The 23449-nt window shown below is 45.1% G+C and overlaps 3 protein-coding genes across 3 annotated transcripts in view; 1 reads left to right on the top strand and 2 right to left on the bottom strand.

The window, feature by feature from the left end:
- The window catches only part of LOC126493842 (acidic mammalian chitinase-like), a 109886-nt gene extending 104671 nt beyond the window's left edge, over window positions 1–5215 (bottom strand). Inside the window, 5 exon segments of the mRNA XM_050130970.1 lie at window positions 1660–1825; window positions 3204–3260; window positions 3878–4082; window positions 4461–4490; window positions 5038–5215. Of these exon segments, the coding sequence (XP_049986927.1) occupies window positions 1660–1825; window positions 3204–3260; window positions 3878–4082; window positions 4461–4490; window positions 5038–5161 (582 nt within the window). The 5' untranslated portion in view covers window positions 5162–5215.
- Window positions 5216–8720: 3505 nt separating this feature from the next.
- Wdr77 (WD repeat domain 77) lies at window positions 8721–18820 on the bottom strand. Its single transcript, XM_050130963.1, has 10 exons — window positions 18579–18820; window positions 18142–18327; window positions 16921–17062; window positions 16547–16596; window positions 14130–14200; window positions 13953–14007; window positions 13445–13516; window positions 12720–12828; window positions 12136–12204; window positions 8721–11430 (listed from the first exon to the last, which is right to left on the bottom strand). Exons 1-10 carry the CDS (start codon window positions 18691–18693, stop codon window positions 11271–11273), a joined length of 1029 nt encoding a protein of 342 aa, XP_049986920.1. The 5' UTR covers window positions 18694–18820; the 3' UTR covers window positions 8721–11270.
- A 114-nt stretch (window positions 18821–18934) lies between these two features.
- Window positions 18935–23449, top strand: part of Atp5pb (ATP synthase peripheral stalk-membrane subunit b) — a 12009-nt gene continuing 7494 nt past the window's right edge. Inside the window, exons 1-3 of the mRNA XM_050130965.1 lie at window positions 18935–19090; window positions 19324–19360; window positions 23303–23449. Of these exons, the coding sequence (XP_049986922.1) occupies window positions 19051–19090; window positions 19324–19360; window positions 23303–23449 (224 nt within the window). The 5' untranslated portion in view covers window positions 18935–19050. The remainder of the gene's footprint in view (window positions 19091–19323; window positions 19361–23302) is intronic.

Here is a 23449-nt window from a genome sequence, read left to right as displayed (position 1 = left end):
TATCTGCGTACCTGTCTGTCTGTCTTTCATGGCAGTGTCTTTTTTTTTTTTTTTGCTTTTTTGTTTGTTTGTTTGTTTTTTGAGACAGGTTTTCTCTGTAGTTTTTGGAACCTATCCTGGCCTGGAACTAGCTCTTGTAGACCAGGCTGGCCTCGAACTCACAGAGATCCACCTGCTTCTGCCTCCGGAGTACTGGGATTAAAGGCGTGCGCCACCACCGCCCAACTGGCAATGTCTTATTATATAACCCATGCTGATCTATACTATGCAACCCACGCTAATCTCAAACTCGTGATCGTCCTTCCTCTACCTCCCTGGTGCTGTGATTACAGACAAGTCTATAATATCATATCCAACCAACATTTTACAGTTTAAAGGTAAATCACTGGGAACTCATATTAACAAATTTTTTGAAAGTCACCCAGATAGGTAAAGGCAGCACTCTCTCACTGTTACCTGGCAACACAATGAACATTAATAAGCTTTCTTCCCTGTTAGGTCTCTCTTTTCCTCCCACATGAAAACACCCTCCCTCCTGCGAATACACAGGGGCAGCATGTCCTCTCTCCGCATGAACCTTGGTTTCTTTATCTTTAATACTTGATTGTGAGTCAAGAAAATGAGTTCAGAGCCAGCATGTCTAGGAAGATTTATAACCTACCTATTGTTGTCTGCTTTTTTAACTTTTGCAAAAAGATCTCCTCTGAAATGTGAGTCCGGCCAGGCATCCTGTGTTGCTTTCCAAGGCATTGCATGCTACTCACCTGCCCTCTGACACTATCGTCGATTGCATGTTATATGTCTATTCGTGTGCTCAGGGGAGGAAGAGGCCGGGCCCATGACATTTGCCATCTATGCGTTCCAGCAATGAGCCCTGAAGAAGACTCTACCTTTGCTAATGGTGTTATAAGTCACCAGTACAAAACCCAGTTCTGAGGTTTTGGATAAAAGCCCAGGGATGGGGAGCATATCACTCTCATCCTCACCTCATTAGCTCTTCACTCCACTCCTCAGCTTACCCCAGAACCTCACCAACATGGGGACAGCAAACGGAGGCTCGGGCAGTCCTCTAGCCACTTTGGAGCAACATCCACTCACCTTCCTAAAAAGCGCACATCATAAGACGTCTGTATGATGTATGGGACACCAGACACAGCAGCCGACAGCAGCAGCCTTGGGCGCTGGGTGAGCAGTGCCTCCTTCTCAAAGGCAAACTGGAGCTCCTAGGGGGGGAGAGAGAGAGAGAAATAGAGAGAGAGAGAGAGAGAGAGAGAGAGAGAGAGAGAGAGAGAGAGAAGCCGCATGCAGAAATTTTTTACACTCTTAAAGCCAGGCCTGGTTCAGAAAGAGAACACAGGCTACGTGAAGACAGACAGCATACCAGCACGATACTCGAGTTAACACAGAGAAAGAGAGCAGGCTGGGAACAAGGTCCGGAACCTCCAGAGAGAAAGTGTCCCTTAGGCTACAGAGCTGGGGCAAGATTCAGAGGAAGACAGAAACAGCCACAGGGCAACCACTCCACAACAGTGTGGACGCAGCACGTCCAGGGAATGTCTGTAGAAGAATATTCTGTTCCTCTCCTCTGCCCCAAACTTGTGTTACCTAACACTCACTGACCCCAAATGAAAAGTAAAACCATTTTCCTATTGGCCTTACTTCCACTAAGAAGAGAAAATTCCACCGGTCATTCGCGGGGCTGCCTCGTAGTCCAGGGTACAAGAAGAAGAGATCAAGCCCATCAAAGCCATGTGTTCTCAGGAAGGATATAACTGAATCAATGAACTCCTCACGGCTGGCAATTGTGGATAGCATAGAGGTGAACCTGCAGGGAGACCAGGGTTAGGCAAAGAACACTGTCTTCAAAATCAGCCATCTCTGAGGCCCTAGAAATGTCCCCATCTCATGGCTTAAATTGTCACAAGAAGCAAAGTGCTCTCAAGAAGAATTCCCACCCTTGGCCCTTTTATTCTTTGGCTTTATTTGATTTTTTTATTTGTTTTCTTTTCCATAGCAAAACACTCAAGAGTAAGTCTTGCTTATCAGAGCTGAACTTGAAGCAAATCCAGATTAACCTTGTGAAAAGTGATTATAAAATAAGTAGACCTAGAAATAAATGGACCGGGATGCCATTGTCTATCGGTCACCACTCAGCTGGGGCCTCGTGAGGGGCAAAAACACCTGGAAGAAACCTTGCAAGTTCCTTAATACTTGTGACTCTTGTTTTCTTTTCTTAATAATTTAAAATACAGCCATTTCACAAGACATCATCCATCCATACATATATACATGTGTGCATACATGAATACATAAATACATGTGGCATCTCATTTGACTTTAGTCTCACAGCAAGTCAAAGAACCAGAGATGAGGCCTGGGGTTGGACAGAGCTAGTTGTTAAACACCTCCCACCTGGAATCCTCCATCCTACCTGGGGGTTCCAGACTGTTAGGTCTCTCTCCAAGGCTGAAAGGCAGGCTCTGCCCCCAGACCTTAGCTAGGAAGCAAAGAAACTTTCCTCCTGAGAATATGAAGGTAGTTTGTCATTTCCCTATTGTATCTTGGATGGGGTCACTAACAAAAGTGGCCACTGCGTGAAGGATGCTGAAGGATGCGTGCTGTGAGACCCTGCAATTGCGCCAGCATATCCTGGGTTGCTTCTTTATCGCTAACACAGCCAGCTCCATGCGAAAACCTCACAGGGCCTGTGAGGTTTGGGGGTTACTCTTCTTGTCCTATATAAGACTTTCTTCAGAAATAAAGGCGCTGCCTCCAACAAAAGCAATTAAAGATTTATTTGTGGGTAGTGTCCCATTTTACCTGTCACTCATTTCTGGTCCTAAGTTTCACATCTGATGGCTATATTCCTTGGTATTTTTTCCTATGGATTTGTATCTCCAAGTGGTCTTGTGTGTTGTTTTGTTTTGGGTATATTTTCAGATGGCACCAAGGGTCAGACACAGGGTCTTGTCTTATTGTGGTCATGTGCTCTGCCACTTGGCCGCACTCCCAGTATTAATGTACCGTATTATCCATATTGTCTGTCATGTTCCCCTGCCCCTCTTCTCATATCCAAGCTGGCTTTCAGACACACACACACACACACACACACACACACACACACACACACACACACCATTATTCTCACTTCCAGCTCATCTTGCTCTACCTCCCAGAGAGAAGACAGTGGCAGAGCAGCTCACCGTGATGTGCCGAAGTTCCAGCCTCCGATGGACAGCAGTGTTTTCAGGGCCCTGTTCCTGGGATGTGGGGGGAAAAGTGGGTAAGTAGGTCCTTACTCTAGGGGAGGCAGTGGTCACTGCTCTTCTTTCTTCTGGGCATTGGGGAAACAATGGGAAATGGAGAAGGGGACATGAGAAGAATAGGAAAGGGCATGTGGAGGAGACCACAGAAGTAAAGGAAATGGAGATGAATAATCACTCCAAAGACCCTTACAGCTCTGCGCACCAAGACTACCAAAGCGCCCCAAGCTCCCTCACTTCCCAATAACATTTTCAGAAAAGAGTCTAAAAATCTCTCGTCACTCATCTTCCCATTCACTGAGCAATGACAATGTGCCTTTGACTGAAATGTAACAGCAAACACATAGGCAAGCACCCCACGCCTCTTTGAAGCACCTAACCCCTCAAAGGGGGAGCCAGAGTTTACCAAGAGGAGTAAGTGAAGCCATCCACGGACAGGCAACACTAGCTACCAAGTCATCAAGGCAAGAAGCAGCTCAGGGGGCTGGTCAAGAGAGAGCTCTTAGTTGGTGCTCAGATCCCCACTTGAGAGAAAGGTAGGATTAGAAAGACCAGGGAAGCTGAATTTTCCTCTAGCTCTAAAATCTGAGACCCCAGCAGCACATCTAACATACCTCTCCTTGAGTTTGTTGAACTCTGGGTAGAGAACGTTCTCATCCTGGAGATTATTGGCAACAATCTGATTGTTGCTCATTGAGGCAAAGGCAAATATCAGGTGTGTACAAAGAAAGGGGTTCAGGTCACGGGGCAAGATGGAGGCAGGGCCTGGCCGACTGTGAGCCCAGTTGGTGAAATAACACACCAGCTTGTAGGCAGTACCTGGCAAGGACACAAGTATTAGCAGAGAGCATGGGGCAAGGAGGGAGCTCGGCTTCTGGAGGGTAGAGAAAGCCCAGCCAAAGGAACCAGGCCACTGTAATGGTCTCCATCCCGCCCACATACATCAACACCTCCTCCACATGCCCCTAAAACTCTTGCCTTCACTGCTGGGAGAAGAGAGAAGCCCTTATCAGTCTAGATCCAGGGACCTATTGAGCCATACAAACGGCAAGAGACCAGCATCCTGTGCTGAATTCCATTGGATTTAATAACCTCTGACCAAGGAGCCAAGTCAGGTAAGGTCCAGGAGACACTGAAGGGAGATTTCCTAGCCAGAGAATCTCCTTGGCTATGGAGGAGAGAAGGTGGTTTCCTTACCATCACTGTGTTTCATCAGAAGAACCAGCCCTGCAGGAAATGAAGAAATTCATGTTCACAAGCACTGTGGCATGCCCCTGCACACCCTCCGATATGCAAGTGACCCCTCCAGCTCAACACCATATACACATGCAGATGCACCAATGGTGACGCACGTCAGTCACTGGTTTCCTCTCCTTCCAAGTTAACAGTGGAGCTAGTCTAAGCCCCGTTCCTAGTAGCTGTCACCATGTACCTGCACACGCTCTGCATAGGGACGATGGCAGAAGTCCTGCTAAAGCGCTCCGCCAGCGGTTCTCAATTCTGGCTATAAATTCAATAGTACTCATATCAAAGCCCTCTTCTCAGAAATTCTGAATAAACTGGTCCAAGAGGAAGCCCAAGCAAGAAAACAACTTGGTTGGAGACCTGCTTCTCTGGCCCTTCCCCATTTAGTGCCTCTGATTCTTTGTTATGTCTTATCTCATATTTGTTAATCCAGACTCTCCGAGTCCCGGACTGCTCTACTGGGCACCAGGGAAATGACAAACTGGCATCTCCTGAACTTTGTGGCATTGCTAGGATCCGCCATACTCACCAGCCAACAGCAGCAGCCTCCCCATCTCAACTGTCTGGCAGCTACGGGGATGGAGCGCAGGACCCTTTAATAGGAGCTGGCCTATGTGCAGCACGGGGAGAGCCCAGCTACTCATACGTGCCATGCCAGAAACGATGACTCAAGAGTCACAATGACCTCAGAAATACTTGTACTCCCTCTTCAGAATAGCCAGAGTTCTCAGGGCCAACGAAGCCAGATCTCTGGCCTGACAAGAAGAGAGTCAATGTTCACCACAGGCTATAACAAAGACAAGGGCAGTGATCCTGAGCCTTGTCTGGCAATTGGCCCCATTTGCTGGTATTCTGTTTCCCACAGCTGAGGTGGAGGAGAAACCCTGCGTGATGAGATATGTCCACAAAGATTATCAGGAAAGCAGTGTATCGTGAAGCCTCAAAGCCTCAGTTTGGATTTAGACTTAAGGGCCAAGGTAGCAATGCCTGTTATACCGTTTAGAAGCGTTACAGGTTTGGATGAATTACTGAGCCCCTAAAGTTTCCACACACACAGAAAAACCTGTTTTCCCTGAAGTAAATAGCTCATTCTTAACTCCCAGGAATATAGAGGGACGGAAGTGATAGTGTGGAAATTGTGGTTTGCATAAACTAAAAGCTTAGTTAACTACAGACGTTATTAGGAAGTTGGGCAAAAGAGCAGGATGCTCAAACTCATACTGACACTCGCCAGACAGCTCATGTCAACAGGTGGAGTAAACACACGAAAACAGCGTGTTCTCTGCAGAATACAAGGAGTTCAGACCCAGTGTTTAATGTGCAGCCAGCCTGAAGAATTATCCTTCTCCTCTGACCTTTCGTTGCTGGCTGACATGAAACCTTGTGGTCAGGAGGGGACAGCATGTGGTCAGGAGGGGACAGCATGTGGTCAGGAGAGGACAGCATGTGGTCAGGAGGGGACAGCATGTAATCAGGAGGGGACAGCATGTGGTCAGGAGGGGACAGCATGTGGTCAGGAGGGGACAGCACTCTTGAGCAGCAGCTCTTGGCTGCCCTCATGGGAAATGGGCCTGGAGCTGATAGACCCATTACTTTCTCAGGGGGAAAACAAAAAGAACCCTGAATCTTTGTAAGAAAATATTTGGGCAAGTGTATGAGGCAACCATGAGAATGGGACCCGAGCCTCAGGAATAGGAATATGATTATGGACACCCGAGAGCCAATTTTAAAGAAATGCAACAATGTAAAAGGTTTTTTTTTTTAAGTCTGTATAGCAAATGTTGCTTTGATCCATCCGATTTCCTTCCCTTTCTCTGTTCCAGATGGTCTCAGACTGTGTGCCCTCTCTGAGACAGATGCTGCTGTGTCTGCACAGGAGATGCTAAGCCGTTCTCAATGCAATGGATTCAGAGAAATCACAGTGCCCAGTGGTCAAGTCTGCTGAACATCTGTCCTTCATTTATGAGATGAAATAAAGACAAAACTCTTAATTTTTAAACCAGGAGTGTGTGTTTGGAAAGCAACAATGATTACAGTGAGAAAGCATGGATTTTACTATCAGACTCCAGGGCCCCTTCCTTCCTGCACTGTACCGTCCCTGGGGTCTCTTGCTTCACATAGCTTCCATTCCGTGGGCTACCGTTAACCTAATGACCATGCTTTTGTTTCTCAGTCACTACCCGTGTGCTACGGCACACGAATATTCTTGCTATTGGGTCTATAACTTTGCAACCTGATCTATAAATTATTGAAACTACAGTTGGTTTCTGGGGCCTCAATCTTGTCAGGCTATCTTGCCCTGAAGCTCTAATAGTTCCCTTTTAAGACCTCGAGGAATGTTGATCTCTACTTTTGGGCCTTCCTCCACTGTGACTCCTGCCTTTCTGCAGGGCTGAGATGCCCCACTAAATTTGTGCCCTTCAAATCAGACTGCTGCCGGCACTAGCTGTCAGTGTAAAGTGCTTGCCTACATCTCCCCACATCCACATGAGAAGCTATGATGCTGAGAAGACAAGACAGAACAATGGTTGCCAGCAATGACCTCTGCCTAATTCAGGAGTGACCATGCCAAGAACCTGTACACATAGTGGTTGATAGTCACATTAAATAAGAAGTATCAGTGTGCTGTACCAATTGGTTTGTTCACAATCTTATCCTGTCAGTTCCTGCTTTAAAACCAAACCAGCCAATGCTTACGTGAAACACCCACGGGCATTTAGAATGTATTCCTTCGTGCTTAGCCTATTCTTATGCGGAAAGATATTTACTAATGTTTCATACTTGGGTAACTGATGAATCTTCAAAAGCAGCATGACCTCTCTCACATTCCATTAGACTAATGGAGATGAAGGCAGGAACACAGATGTGAAGTCATTTGAGCAAAGCATTCGACTAAAACCTTTTGACACTTTTTTTTTTTTTTTTTTGAGACAGGGTTTCTCTGAAGTTTTTGGTGCCTGTCCTGGAACTAGCTCTTGTAGACCAGGCTGGCCTTGAACTCAGAGAGATCCGCCTGCCTCTGCCTTTTTGCAGAGGAATTACAGAAGGATGTTTAAAGTAAATCAGTTGTGTGAAAGAACAAAGTTCTTAATATTGTTTCAGTTTCTAGCCAATCACCTCATCTTTAAAGGGAAGGCTATTTCCCGGTATTATTGGTTAACCATGCAGGCTTTTATCTTCATATTGAATGTTTCTTGTATTAGAGAATGTGCTTTTTTTTGGGTTTTTCAAGACAGGGTTTCTTTGAAGCTTTGGAGCCTGTTCTGGAACTAGCTCTTGTAGATCAGGTTGGCCTCAAACTCAGATCCTCCTGAGTCTTTTATTCCACGTTTGAGAATATGCCACTATTTATATAAAACTGGATTTAAAAAGTTAAGCACTGTTTCTTATTTTGTTTGTTAATGTAAGTTCTTTACTGAAGGACTCATGACTACCTCAGATTCAAGTTAAGCCATCTGCCTTAGGAATGAAAAAATGCACAACCAGGGAAACCAGGCATACTCTGCTTCATGTTCCTAAGCCTGCCAATACCATGAAAAATTGTAGTGTGGAACCCGAACATATTTTAGCTTGTAGACATACAATGTATCCCAGGTCCAGTCTTCATTGCAATGCTGAGAATCCAAGTGAGAACTACTACCAAAGTGGACATTTTTCATTTGAAACTAATTCTTAATTCTTTTAGAACAATGCCTCTACAATAAAATGCTTGTCTAGAAGCTGGCACTTTAACATCACAGGGACAAATGAAATCTGTTATCAAGAATGACTTTTCAACCAATGATATTGGCTGGTTTCTACCAGAGCCATGTTAGGGACTAAACTCAACTACTGAGCTTTTGAATTATTACCACACAGTAAAGATTAAAATATCCATGCTTCCAAAGGAAGCCCAAAGCCCAACAGTTGTGAAAAACCTCACAAGGAAATGTTTGGATATTCAACAGTGGTCTACTTGCCTTGCTCACTTCCCAACAGTTGTGCAGACTAGAGATGATGTTTTGGAGAGAATTTCTGAGACTGACTAGTCCTTGCTTTCCCAAACAAAAGCAATTTACGGGTTCTGAGTTTCCCCCAGGATTATCCACATTGGCAATAGGCAGCTCACCACAAAAGGCTGACTAGATACAATTCTCTTCTCTTCTCCCACACATGGACTTTGTTTACATGCTTCAAACCTTCACAATATACACACACGCTCACGCAAATTAGTATATTGTCTTTTTCTATTCACATTTATTTAGTGTACTCAAAGCTAAGGCAAACAATTATCAAAACACAAAGAAAATACAGGACATCACTCATTCTGTCCAAATCCAGTACCTTTTAAAAACCAGTATCTTTACTCTCCTGTCTAGAAATAGCGATGTCATGACGTCCTCTGAAGCTGATGACTTTTAGAACACAGGCCTCTTCCCCAATATCCTGCCCTTCCTTATAAGCTAAAGATATAGACGCCCAAAGCAGTTTGAGTTTTGGGTACATTCTTTATGTGCATAGAGGTGGGCAGAGGACAACTTGCTGAGTAGTACAGTCTTTTCACCATATGGGTAGCAGAGATTGAACTTGAGCCATCAGATATGATGGCTCTTTTACCCACTAAACAATCTTCTGCCCCTGAGTTTGGGTATTTTTGAGCTGTGACAGCCACAAGAAATGTCCACATGGCTCTTTACTAAAGCACCAGGGACCATCTGTTCTACGGTGAGGTACCTAAAGAATCAGTAATGTCTGATGCCACCCAGGACTATACAGACCTTCAGTGTTTCACATCCCAAGAACTCACTCCAGGTTGTCTCAGACCACAGTGGGTTAGCAGTTTAACACTGGCTGAGGAAAAGCAGTCACTTGTGTTGAGACATTTGAACAGTAACACTAACCTGAATCAAACTGTTTTCCAACAAGCAAAATGCCCCCATTGTTCCCAGCCACTGGGCCTTGCAGGACTGGCACAATTCTTCAGACAGTGAATGACCTGCTGCAACTCCAGCCATAGTCCTGGTTATTTCCAGGTCTTTTATTTTGAACTATCTTCTTTACTCATAATATACAATCACTCAAAATTATGCTGGTCATTATTTGTGGCTTTGACTGAGTTCATACATCTGTGACAAGTATTAATCAATGTAAACTACTTTTTATTAATACAGGCCTAAAAGGAAACTTCTAAAAGACTTTTTATGTGCAGGCCAGAGGCACCTGTTGTGGAGTTAAGGTGGTCATGAGCCTGGGAATCAAACTTAGGCTCTCTGGAGCATAAGAATGTGGTCTTATCCACCCTACTCTTCATTTCTAAACAATGACTAGTAACAGTTCTTCAAAAACTTCTCTTCTTTTGTGTCATTTCTTAAGTCTTATTTCTTTAAAGTCCCATCCACCACCATCGGTCTTAAGCCCAAGAAACAGGCCATATAAATGTACTATCTGCTCTTCTTCCCTAGGTGACCACAAACACAAGCTGAGCAGCATACAGTAAGTCCACCTACCCATCTGACTTTTTCCGTGTAACTTAACAATAGAAATCCATACTCCCCCCAGTCCCAGCCCTGGTTGACTGACTGCATTCTCAAGTGTTTTACTCAGAGCCTCATGACTACCAAGTACAGAATGGAAGCCCATATTCTTTCGGGGAAACCACTTTATGTGTTTTTTCCTAAAACTAGAAAAGTATATAGCTTTTTTTCCCCTAAAGCTCCAAAATATATAGCCAAATCCTAAGTTCCAATATAATCAGTATTTATCAACACTCTAAATGGAGTGGCTAGACCAACAGCAAGTATAAATACATGTTTAAGTTCTTTGTAACTAGCTGCGCTGGGAATGGTGGAAAAGACATTGGGCAGTAAGACTGACACTCTGGTGACTCACCTAAGTGCAGCAGGTAAAAAATAACAGCTTAGGAAGGGAAAAGGTCAACGATGAAGGTCTTTACTTCACCTTTCAGCATTTCTGAGCCCCCTATACTAGATCTCAAATCTCAGGAGTCCACAAATACAGCATTTAGACATCATATCTCCAGAGGAAGGTGCCCAGAGGTCATCAGGCCTCAGGAAATCTTTAAGTAGAAAAAAAAAAAAATGACAAAGATTTCTCTGTAACAAACGAAGTCAGTTTTCTGAATTCACTGAACACCTTTAAGCACTCATCATCCCTAAACTTTCTGTGAAATTTAGGACAGGAAAACACTCATCTCTCATACAGCACAAGCAGGGCACAGGGTGAACAAGAACTACATTGCAACAGCTAAATTTATTCACCCGAAAAATGAATTTGATTCACTTTAACAGAAATTTGTGGTATTTCCTGTGTCTTCTCAAGGAACACTGGGCTGGACTTCTGTGAACAGAAGTATTTCCCTTAATAATGAATTATTTAATGTATATAAAAATAAGTTACCCCATCTGAGTCAGAAAATCTAGGAATACCCACATTCCATAACCCAAACAATATAGCCAATTCTTGGACTTGAGAAACATGAAAACTTCTGGTCACTTTGTGGGGAATAAAGAACACTGCTTTGGGAAAGCTGAAGGATAACTCCCCACCCCAAACTACTCAATACACTCATACACTTGTGCTCTCTCACACACATCCTCCCAGTCACACGGGCTGCAGCCTCCCTATTTACTGAGAATCTGCCTATTTACTGCACAGGACTGGGGAGTAAACATGCTCTCCAAGGCTCCTGTGCTCTCACAACCGGGAGGCCAGGGCAAGCAAGTAGATTCTTGCGAGTAGAGAGCTTGTTTTCTGAAATCCATTCTACTCCGCAACATTCTCAGGTCCAGGGGCCGGGAGAGGCTCTATGGGCACAACATGGTGGATGACTTGATGGTCCCAGCCAACTGTGGTAAGGAGGGAGTGGTTGAGTGGAGACCACGTAGCGTCTCTCACGAAGTCTCTGTGGGCTCGACTTCTAAACCTAAAACAAAGAAGGGGATATAGGGTGTGGTAAGAGGTGAGACAAAAACCCAGGTGAGAAGAACACAGAAAGAAAACCTAACATAACTAGGACACATTTTTTGAAATACTTCAACATCTGTACAGCCTCACCAGGACAGTGGCTGTTCAATCATCCAATCCAATCTACTTTTCTAGGTGAAGAAATTGTAGGCAGAGCAGCAAGGAAGTGATATATCCACAACCAAGCAGGAAATCACAGCAAAGGAAGAAGTAGACCCAGGTCTTCCACCCATGCCTTTCACTCTACAGCAGGTTCCACTTCACAGAAGTGGTTCCCTACGTGAAGCTGGAATGCTAGCTAGACTTAGCCTGAATCAGATAGCTTCCAGGGCTCAGTCTCTGCAGACATGACACAAATGGAGAGAATTCCTTGGGCGCTGGGGGTGAAACCCTCTACAGACAAAAATGGAGAATTTTCTTCTATTTATTTTTATTTTTAATAATGTGTGAGAAGTCAGAGGCATATAAGACTTGGATCTGGAGTGACACACAGCTGTGAGCAGAATTACATGGATGCTGGGAACAAAAGGAAGTGTTCTCAACTGCTGAGCCATTTCTCCAGACCCAAAGGAAGAATTCAACATGCCAGTTACTGAAAATAGTCCTGCTTGCCCATTGGTCTTGATCCCTGACACCTTATCATGGAATTCTACTTCAAACTTACACCTCAGAAAGGCTTGAATCCAGCACAGCAAGTGAGCAGTCTTCACTGATAGAGGCCAGAAAGGGAACACTAGAGGAGGACACAAAGGGAAGAGAAGATTAAGTCCACAGATACCACAAACAAAATCTGATTGGGCCAGCCCCATCCCCACCATAAACTGATCCAGGGCAGAAGGCAGCCTGATGCCCACTTTGGGTTAAGGTCTTACTGCCATTACACTTCTACGGAAAACGGAGGAAAGTCAGTGTTCACAGAAACCATCCTGGCATCCAACTATCCCAGTGGGTCCCTCTCTACATTAGCAATTACCCAGACTCAGGCTCTCAATCACATGGTACCAGAAGCCTACTACATTGGTCAAGCTGTGTTGAACAGGAATGAGATCAATTTTGGCTGTTTTCAGACTACACAACCCTAATAAGGACTACACTGACTACTTAGGAAAACCAGGCTAGAGTACTGTCTCATCTAAGGAACAAAGTAACCAGCTAATGCTTTACCAATAGTTACATCCCTTATCACTCCATTCCTACTTCACCATTGTCCCCCCGCATCGCTTCCAGGTCCCTGGTGACAAACAGTACCTGTGTGGAGAGAACACCAGTCTAGTGACACACTGGGAATGCACAGCTGAGCTGAGGGTACAGCTTGCATTCTTGGTGTCCACAAGAGAGACAGATCCATTCTCATCACCTGGAGAGGAAACAGCATGTTGCAGTGGTTAAGAACACATACTTCAGCCTGTTCGTGGTCTAGCAGTCTTTAATCCTAGCGATTAAAGATCTCCACCGAGTTCAAGGCCACACACACCAAGTTCCACTAAAGCCAGAGCTAAGACCCTGTCTTAACAAAAACAAACAAACAAAAACCACATAGCTTTGATATCAGTCAGACCTGGATTTGAAAGAATCTTAGTTCCTCAAGATATGAACAAATTTGCCACCCTGAGCACCAGTTTCCTTTTGCTAGGCAAGATCAGTAAGTCATTGTGTGGCTGTGAGGATTACTAGATAAAGCTATTACTTGAACTACAAGCTGTTACTATATGCAGTTACACCCACAGCAAAACATAATTCTCTAAGAGCAAGCTGCTTGCTAAGCGGCTCACTGACTTCTAACCATGCCCAGAATAGGAGAGCTGGAACAATGAGGAATTGAATCAACTAGGAAAAAAATGTGTTCTCCAAAGCTAAACAAAACTGGCACAATTCATGTAGTGCCTAAGTGTACTGACAAGAGCATGTACACCGTGAAGGGCGCCCTTTCTCCTCCTCCCCATTCTAAGAGTCAAGATGCCATGCTGCCTTACCAAAGACAAAGACTTCACTCTGCTGAGGATGCCAAGCCAGGGAGGTAGGAAGGAATCCAGAGGCGTTACAGCCTAGAAAGGAAAAAAAGGGCGGTTTGGAACAAGAGCCACACGTAGAAGAAACAGTTTTTCAAAAGAAGTCAGGGAGTCCTGGGAACACTTTCACCGGTTTCTTAACTGCTGTTAGGGCAGCCATGCAGGTCTCCATCCCTGAGTCTCACCACCCACAGCTACCCATCAGTCTCCAGTCATTTGGGGGTTCACATTTAAGCCACAATGCCTAACAAAAATAACCCTAGTCCTTTTGTCTGTTTGCAGAGATAACCACCCACCCAGGAGCTAGCCCTTCCTCTTGGTACATGCTGCACTATGGTCAGCAGAACCTCAGTGACAGAAAATGACGCCACAGAGGGTGGGCATCTGGCAACTCTGCTGACTCTGGACAAAGAAAGCCTCTTCCAAGTGGGATCTATTACCATTTTCTCCTCATCACTGGTCTCAGACTCACCTATCTGTGATGCTGGCTTGGGACAGCGGGTATCCCAGAGCAAAATTCTACTGTCCTAGGAAGAGAAAAAGAAAAAGGGTTTCATAATCCACAAGAACAGCTGCTGGCAAGTCTCCACAGCAGGGATTGGGCCTATTAAAGCTCAGCTGCGGTTGGAAAGAAGCTACTGGATCTCACCTCACTGCATGAAAGAAACACAGAGTCCTTGTGGGGAGAGGCAGCAACATATGTGACTGGTCCTGCATGAGCTGCAAAGGAGAAACATAGCAGAAAAGGAGAATATAAGAAACAGGCCTATGTTTATTGTATAACTTTGTAAATATCATGATAGATTATAAACCAGAATAACCACCACAGGAGAAGCTGGTCGCTATTAAAACCTGAGACAGCTGGGGGAAATAATGAACTGGTAGAGACAATGAAGTCCAATTCCAGGCACATTTTAAGCAACCCGGTTTTCTAATATGCTTTCCCCTAAGACTGACCTGCCTGTGCTTTCAACAGTTACCTCCCTTCCATCCAGGTCCTGCATGGGTACGTCGGTGTTCAGAGCCTGAAAACCTAATGCTCTCAAATTAAGAGCCAAAGAGAAAAGGGGGCTCCTGGGTGGACTCAGTGAAGGGAGTGACCCTGTCTTAGTCACCCCACAAATACAAGGGCAGCACTCTGACTTGACACTCCATTTTTAACGTGAAAACTGAAGAGTGAAATGGCTGTTGTCCCAAGAACACAACCAATCAGCTCATCTGGATTAACAAAGCAAGCTGGACTTTTCCTGAGAGAAAGAGAAATCCAAGGCTGCTACAATGCACACTGGTTTTCATTATTGGGCGATTTATAAAGTTTCTAGAAACATGACAAAAAGTAACTTCTTGGCAACTACCTAATTTTTAAAAAACACTCATTCATCAATTGTGTATGTGTGCACAGGTACCACAGCACTCACGGAGATCAGAGGATAGCTTGTTAGGAGTCAGCTCTGTTTTTCCACCAAGCAGAATCCAAACATCAAACACAGAATTCCAAGTTTGGCAGCAACTATCTTCACCCACAAAGTCATCTCACCTGCCCTACGTAAATCTTTTCACTAACAATTTTTAAATGTATGAGAGGGTATAGCTTTTAAATTCTTTTAGGAGGCCTACATGCAGGGGGAAAAAAAAATCACTGCTACAAATTAGCTGGAGGCTTAAGAAACCACTGAGGTCATTTAGCCAGTCCTTTTAGAGCACCCAAATGGTTCTATCTTAAGGATTAAACCACCCTCATCCTTCTATCCTCACTCTAGAATCTGTCTTCATGAATTCAAAATTCATAAAGAATTGCTACCAAAATAAAGTCAACTGGTGGTTCTGTTAATGAAGCAAATAGAAGAACATTAAAGAAAGTGATGAAATGCCCGGAAAAGATGTTTTGTAGAAGTGAAAATTCAAAAGTTAGGTTCAAAAGTCTTGTGCAGGAGAGATGGCTCAGTCAGCAAAGTGTTTTCCACATCAGCAGGAAGTCCTGAATTCAACCCCAGAATCCATGTAAAAAGCCAAGCAAGTATGGTGGCACTTGTTGTCCCAGCGTTGGGGAGTCATGGACAAGAGAACCCTTGTGGCTCCCTGGCTAGTCAGGCTTGCCTCATCTGTGAGCTCCATGTCCTAGTGAGAGACTCAGTCTCAGAAACCAATAGGCATCTCCAAAGTTGACCTCTGGCCTTCACATGCATGCAATAGTCACACATATACACAAGTCCCAGGGCTTATTCTCTGAGAACAAGGCTCTACTGTGTCTGGATTAAGCTGGAGAACAGTTTATTGTCAGAATAAATCTTTAATGCCAACTAAAAAGTGGCATTACCTGCGGCTTACAAGAAACCAATGAAGAACCAAGAGTTAAAGATCACAGGTGGAGAGATGAGGGAGACTGTCTACTGCTAAAGCTGCATGACAAATGGAATGTAAGAAATGGACAGGAAGGGAACTAAACAAAATGGAGACTCAAAAGAACCCGATGAACCCCGAGTATAAGAAGATAGGGGCTGTTGGCCACTGCCGTTTAAAACTTTTGGCTCCCAATTGGTGGACTACTTAGGAAGGGTTGGGGGTGTGGCCCTGTTGGAGGAGGTGTGTCACTGAGGGTGGGCTTTGAGGTCTCAGAAGCCCACAAAGCCAGGCCGGCTTGCTATCATCTTTCTGCCACATGCTTGTAAATTGGGATGTAAGCTCTTAGCTCCTGCTCCCGCACCATGACTGCCTGCCTGCTTGTCCCCATTCTTCTCGTGATGATAGCCATGAACTAAGCCTCTGAAACTGTGAGCAAACCTTCAACTCAATGCTTTTTCCTATAAGTTGCCTTGATCATAGTGTTTCACAGCAATAAAACAGCAATTAAGACACCCATGTGGCCAAAACGTCGTGAAGCCAACAACACAAACAAAAACAGAGAAATAGACAGGAATAATGGAACCTGATTGTAGTTGGGGGTAAGGAAAAGCCAACCAAGAGAACACAGACTTGCTATTATTATTATCCAAACAAAGTTCAAAGATCCCAAAGGAGAAAATAAAAGATAACGGTAGCCAGTACCAATCAAGAAGTAATACTTACCTCGGTATGAATTCAGTGACATCTGCTGAGCCAGGTCCCAAATTTTGATGCTACGATAAAGAAAGAAAGAAAGAAAGAAAGAAAGAAAGAAAGAAAGAAAGAAAGAAAGGAAGAAAGGAAGAAAGAAAAGAAATCTTGACTTGCACTATCAACATAAAAATGTACTCAAACAAGAACATGTTTGGCCAACATGTCCCATATCTGCCTCCTAGACTCTTGCCGTCTTATTTATAAACCACTACCAATACTCAAACAGACATGCCATTACTCACTAGCCTCTAAAACAGCCCAAAACAGTAATCAATGAAACTAAGGTGATAGTAATGATACCCACAGGAAGCCTAGGGGCGGGAGTAATGAAAGCAGGGACCCACCAGAAGTCTTTGCTACCACTGACGGCTTGTGTACCAGAGCTCAGGACTGTGACAGTAGACACAATGTCATCATGCTCATACTTGCAGAATTTGCTGACAATAAGTGTCTCATTCTCATCTAGCTCCCACAATTCAACAGCACCTGTTGAGGACAGAGTCGGGTGAGGTGTAGGTGAGGGAAGCCCAAGCCTGGGTTAGACCCAGGTGGTAATGCATGCCTAGGACTCAAGCAGGCATTATTACTGAGCTAACAGAAGTTATTCCTGTAAAAACAAAGTCCGTATCATTAGAGTAAGGCTTAGCTCACTTCTAGGCCATTTGGTTTTATGTTACCTTACTGCTTTCCTCACAACAGCCCAGACGACTATGTGAGGAAAACTCCTAGAAAAAGACAGCGAGATCACTATATCAACTATCTAATTAATATTTGATTAGATTGCCTGAAAAAATGCCTTGCAATACCTTACTTGAAAAAAACACTTGCAATGCCAGAGAGGCTCAATCTCTAATGTCCTACTTTTCAACTTCCATGCCTTACCTAACAATTTAAGAATACATACATCTGACAGGCATGGTGGCGCACACCTTTGCTCCCAACACTCCCAAGGCAGAGGCAGGCGGATCTCTGTGAATTCTAGGCCAGCCTGGTCTACAAAGTGAGTTTCAGGGCAGCCAGAACTACACAGAGAAACCCTGTCTCAAAAAACCTAAACAACAACAAAATACACCACACGCACGCACACACACACACACATTTTTATTTTAACTGTATAGTTGTTTTGTCTTCATGTCTATTCACCAAGTAGTACACGTAGTGCCCTTGGAGGCAAAAAGAGCACTGGATTAGTGTCATGTGGGTGCTGGGAATCCAACTTTGGCCCACTTGTAACCACCAGGTCATCTTTCCAGACCCAAAATCAATCTTTTTACTTTAATTTTTGAGACAGGGTCTCCATAAGTCGCATTGGATAGCCTGGAACTCGCTATGTAGAAGACGCTGGCCTCCAAATCACAGAGCTCTGCCTGCTTCTGCTGGGATAAGCAGCACTCACGCCCAGTGCCCACCAACTTCTAAATTTTATTTAATATATGTCATTTTAATATAACGTTCGATTCTCCGAGAATGTCATACATGCACACAACGTAGTTAGTGCATATTCACCCCTAACTTGTCCAAGATTCACCCCCCATCACCTCTTTCCAGGGAAGGGGGTTACTCACCTGAATCTGAGGCCACTAGGATACCTTTGTCCCCCACCCAAGTGAGGTCAGCTACTCCGGCCTCGGTCTGGACGCCCGCAGAGCAGAAGCCTTCGTTGGGGGCCGCACTCGGATCCTTGAAAAACCACAGAGAGCCAGCCCAGCAGCGACCACTCAGACTGGAGGCCCCGAGCAGAAGGGAACCATCTACGGTGGGGAAAGGGAAGTCATAAGGAGTCAGATGGAAGGCCCGCCATGTTTCTATGGTAACCTCATAGAATCCAACGCGAGGCGCGTCTGGATTTGAGATCAGGTTTGTGGGGCAGGTTTGGGCAGCTCCCGAACGCCGGGGAGGGATCGGGAGGGCACACGCGCTGGGTGGACTTGGCAGGGTCAGTGCCGGGAAAGGGCGCCCGGGGCTGGGGAAGGGGGCTTCCAGGCCCGGAATCTCGGCTCACCAGACCGGTACCGTGCAGCCTCCAACTGCCGTTCCATGCAGGCGGGAGCATTGGGGGGCAGGTTCCACTCGCGGGCCGCAGGGGGCACGAGCGGAGGTGGGGTTTCCTTCCGCATCTCCACGGTTCCAGCTCCAACCTAGACCCAAGCTAAGCGACACCTACTCCGCGCTGGCGGAACCCCCACGTGGTGCACCTCGGCACCTCCGCCCCTCTCCAAGGGCTACGCTCTACTTCTCGCGAGAATTGCGTCCGCACTCCCAGCTTGCTTTCCTTCTGCCCTTCCCGCAATGGGATTTCGGATTTTTTTTTTTTTATTCTCGCGAGGGGAAAAAAAAAAAAAAAGCGAGCAGGGCAGAAAGCACTCCGCTCTCTTCTCGCGAGATTTGTGAGCCGGCCATCTTGCTCCTGCCCCTGACAGTCTCCGGTCGGGGTCACAGGGACGTGAAGTCCGCTGCCTGGACCTTTGCAGACCATGCTGTCCCGGGTGGTACTTTCTGCCGCCGCCGCAGCGGGTGAGACACGTAGACCCCGGGCTGGTCTGTCAGGATGACTGGGAAGAAGCTAGGCCTGGGGCAACAGGGAGGCGGAAAGCGGGTGAAGAAAGGACCTCGTCGTTTGGGCCTGAGCAGAGCTGCCTGACCATGTAGGATCTCGGGGGACGTCGAGGAGGGATGCGTGGGACCGAGGAAGGTGGAAACTGAGTTTCGCCTTGACTTTGCTAACCTGCGCCTTGTGTTGTTTGCAGCCCCGTGTCTGAAGAACGCGGCTGTCCTGGGACCAGGGTAAGTGTCGCCGTGACCTATTACTCCGTTTTCTTTTCTTAGCTTTAAGCCAGAAAGTACTTTTTTTCCTTCCGTTTGGCGAGCCTAAATCCTCATTCAGACGCTTGTTCTTCTAATGGCCTTGAACGTTGTCGTCTCCCCCTGTGACAGACACCCGGAGACTGTAAGTCTTGCCCCTCACTGTGACCTTCAGCGACACCCAGCTCGGAGTCAGTCACTAGATGACACTCAAGAACAGATCTGGTTAAATATAACAAATTATGTTGTTTTGATTGTCTCCCAGGTTTCTGCCTTCTGTTACCATATCAGGAGTCAGAAATCATGCGTTGTTTGGTAATGTTTGTCTTGACTATCACAGAATGAGGAAAACTGAATAGCTTATACCACAGCTACGTCTAACAGTTTACAGGCTCCAAAGGTAGAGCGGGCTACACCTGGCTCCTCCTCTTAGCTGTGACACCTCCCTTAGAGCCATATATAATGGTTTGTGAGATATAAGAGAATTAATTCTTGTAAAACTCAGAAAACGGCGCTTAGTACATTGTGTGTATCAGAAATGTTGGCGCTGCTGCAGGTAAAATTCTTTTCTTAAAACATATCAGGGTGTGTATGAAGTGTTTTAACTCCCTAACTTAAATCATACAGCTTTCAAAGTTTACTAACTACAGAATGCTTGAAAAAGCTGGCCTCGTTTAGGTGTGATTGTCTTGTGTATGCAATAAAGTGAGACTACAATGGCTGCTTTTGACTTACAGAAAAGCCACGCCATACAAACATTGAAAAATCGCTGTGTGGGCCTTAGCACTGCCAGAAATAAATTATGGCACAAGCGATAAGTGAATTACGTGCAGGAGATACAAGAAGCACCTCTGTTTCTCCTCTGTCACCCTGCGTTCTCTAGCGCGTCAGCAAGGCTTGGCCTCGAGCTGTGCTTTCGCTCTGACTATGCCCACTACCATTACTATGGCAGGAGCAGTTAAGGACCCTTTAGTCTCTGGTTTTATCCTGGTACGGATAAGTGTACATTCTCGATGTAACAGAAATTATGGCAGTCCCCCACCTAAAACTTTCGGAGCGCATACCCCTCTTGAAATAAAATCGAAACTTAGCAAAACCAAGAAACTCACCTGGAATCAACCCCATCGATATCTTCTTGGTTTTCCTCATCCTTCCACGTTTTGCTTTATGCTCTAGTCGTACCAGCCTTGCTATTTCTCTGGGGAAATGCCAAGCTCCTTTTTTTTTTCCCTTTGAGAATTACATTTTTATTTATGTGCATGCGAGTGTGCATGCATGTATGTGTGTGCACTTGCTCGCACACAAGTGTTTCTACACAAATGCTTGCCAAGGCAAGAGGTTAAGAGGCTGTTAGATCTGGAGCTGGACTTAAGGGTGGTTCTGAGCAACCCAGCATAGGTGCAGGGAACTGAACTCTGGCCCTATGGAAGCACAGCAAACACTCTTGACTGCTGGGCCATCTTTTCAGCCCTATGCTTATTTTGACTGCCATTTGTTCATTGTAGGATACTAGCTTTTATAAGGACATTTTTATACAAGTGTATAATGTACCTTGAGCAAGCATAGCCCCCCCTTTGCTCATCCACCTTTTTTCTCTCCCCCACCCCATTAGTCTTCATTCTTCTGTACAGTTTGGCTTCGACTTTCATGTTAGGTACATGCTGTGTGTATCTATGTAAAATCTCATGTTAGGTACATGCTGTGTGTATCTATGTAAAATCTGATATCTACAAATGAAAGCAAACATGATATTTTTATTTTTCTGAGACTGAATTCGTCTTACAATGGTCTCCAGTTATATGTTTTTTCATCCTGTATAGTTGAATAAAATTTCACTGTGCATATAGCACGTTTTCTCCATCCATTCATTCCTCTGTTGGCAGGCACCTAGATGGCCTCCATAATTTAGCTATTGTGAATAGTGCTGCGTAAGCACTGGTGTACAAGTGTTTCTGTGGTGTGCTGACTTGGAATCCTTTGCATAAATATATAGGAGTGGTCTAGCTGAGTCATATGGTCTATTTTTAGTTTTTTTATGTGCCCTTCATATTGTTGGCGGGGGAGGCTGGACTTATTTACATTCCCACCAGCAGTGTATAACATTTCTAACTTTCTTTTTATTTATTCTCTGTGTCTTTCATAACATGCATCTCCATTGCCTTCATTTTCCCATCCCTTCCTATCTGCCCTCTGACTTTGCAACCTCCCCCCTAAATATAATAAAATTTAAGAGAAGGAAAAATCAATCTCATGGAAGCTGTAGTGTGACACAGTGAGTCGTGCAGTAACCCTTTTATTCGTATATCCTTTCTTACAAGTGTTCTCTACAAAGAGTCATTCGTCTGGTTCAAGGCCTCTGCTTTCTACTACACTATCAATGCTGGGTCCTCACTGGAGCTCATCTTGGTTATCCCGCTGTTGCCCTATGTTGTGGAGATCCCGCAGCTTTGGGTCTGCAGGACAGGTCCCTTCATGTGCTCCAGCAGATCACAGATGGGGTGGACCAGTTCATAACCCTAGTTCTGGGCCTGGGTAGTTGCAGGTTATAGTTGCAGGAGAGCCCACCAGCTCTCCCTTGTCCTCACCACCAGCTCTCCTGCATTGCCCTGGCTAGTTATACTTTCATGTCCTCAGAGTTGATTCTTCCACACCTTCAAAGTCGGTTCTACTGTGTTGCTTAGGGGCCTCTCTCCCAAGTGTTGTAGCTGATTGTAGCACAATTAATAAAAACCCAGAGACCGTTATTGGTGTTCAACCTGAAGGTCTGAAAAGCAAAACCGCCAGCCACTGGCTCTTATCTCTACCTTAGGCCAAAGTGGTGATCCTGTCTCCAGGAATCTCAGAATGAGACTGTGTGAGAACTGTCTCCTCCCATCTTATATTCCTCTCTAGTGCAGGGATTAAAGGTGTGTGTCACCACTGCCTGGACTGTAAGGCTGACCAGTGGGGCTGTTTTACTCTCTGAGCTTCAGGCAAGCTTTATTAAAATACAAATGAAATATCACTGCAGCTGATGGGGAGTAGGGACAACTCCCCCCTCTCCTATACCTCAGGACCAGCTTTCCCACCTGCTTCAGGCATTGATTGGAGAGGAGGGGGGCAATGTGGTAGAGTTTTTGTTTGCTTTTGGTGTTTGGGTGGTGTTTGTTTGTTTGTTTTGACTTTGGTTTTTCGAGTGCAGCCTTTGTTTGCACTTTGTTTGGAGCTCACTTTGTGGATCAGGCTGGTCTCAAACTCAGAGGTTTGCCTACCTCTGCCTTCTGAGTGCTGGGATTAAAGGCGTGTGTCACCCCAGCTTCATTGTGGTTTTTATGTTCCTGTTGGCTGGTGATATTGAACCGTTTTTCTTTGAGGCAGAGCTTCCCTCTGTAGCCCTAGCTGGCCTGGAAATTGCTATGTAGTCGACCAGGCTGCTCTCAAAGAGATTCACCTTTCTTGATTAAAAGCCTGACAGGTATTCCTGAGTTCTGTTTCCCAGACCCATGTGGTGGAAGGAGAGAAACAGCTTCTGCACGTTGTCCTCTGACCCTCATGTAGTGGTAGTGGTGTGTGTGTAGACACAAACAATACAAAAAGGAAGACTAGAAATTTTTAAAAACTTAAAATTCTTTGCTCAAAACCTAGTGGTTGGTCTAAGATTTTTTAACTCAGGGCATCTGCCTGTATTCCTTTTTCTTGTGTTTCATTGCTCCTGATTGACATACAACGTCCTCGGTAAATGATCCATAGCCTTACACAAAGATTTCAGTGGAGGTTTCAAGTGTCTTAAGTCACTGCCCTGGACCTTCCTATTTCTGGCCTCTTTCTGTTGTGACAAAAGGAAGCACCTCTGTCTTTATCCCCATTTGTTATTTTTGTTAATTGTTCATATATTGTAGTTTCTCTGAAAAATTGGTTTTAAATTTGTATAATGATTCCTTGTAGGGTAATACAGGCAACAAGGGTCTTTCACACAGGACAGCCACGTCTCGCCCCTGTACCACCTCTTCCTGAATATGGAGGAAAAGTACGTCTTGGGCTGATTCCTGAAGAATTTTTCCAGTTCCTTTACCCTAAAACTGGCGTAACAGG

Source organism: Alexandromys fortis, unplaced genomic scaffold, assembly GCF_014885135.2.
Source record: "Alexandromys fortis isolate MF-2015 unplaced genomic scaffold, M_Fortis_MF-2015_v1.1 scaffold_356, whole genome shotgun sequence".
NCBI lineage: Eukaryota > Metazoa > Chordata > Mammalia > Rodentia > Cricetidae > Alexandromys > Alexandromys fortis.
Note: the sequence above shows the minus strand (reverse complement) of the source record. Positions and strands in the feature narration are given on the sequence as shown.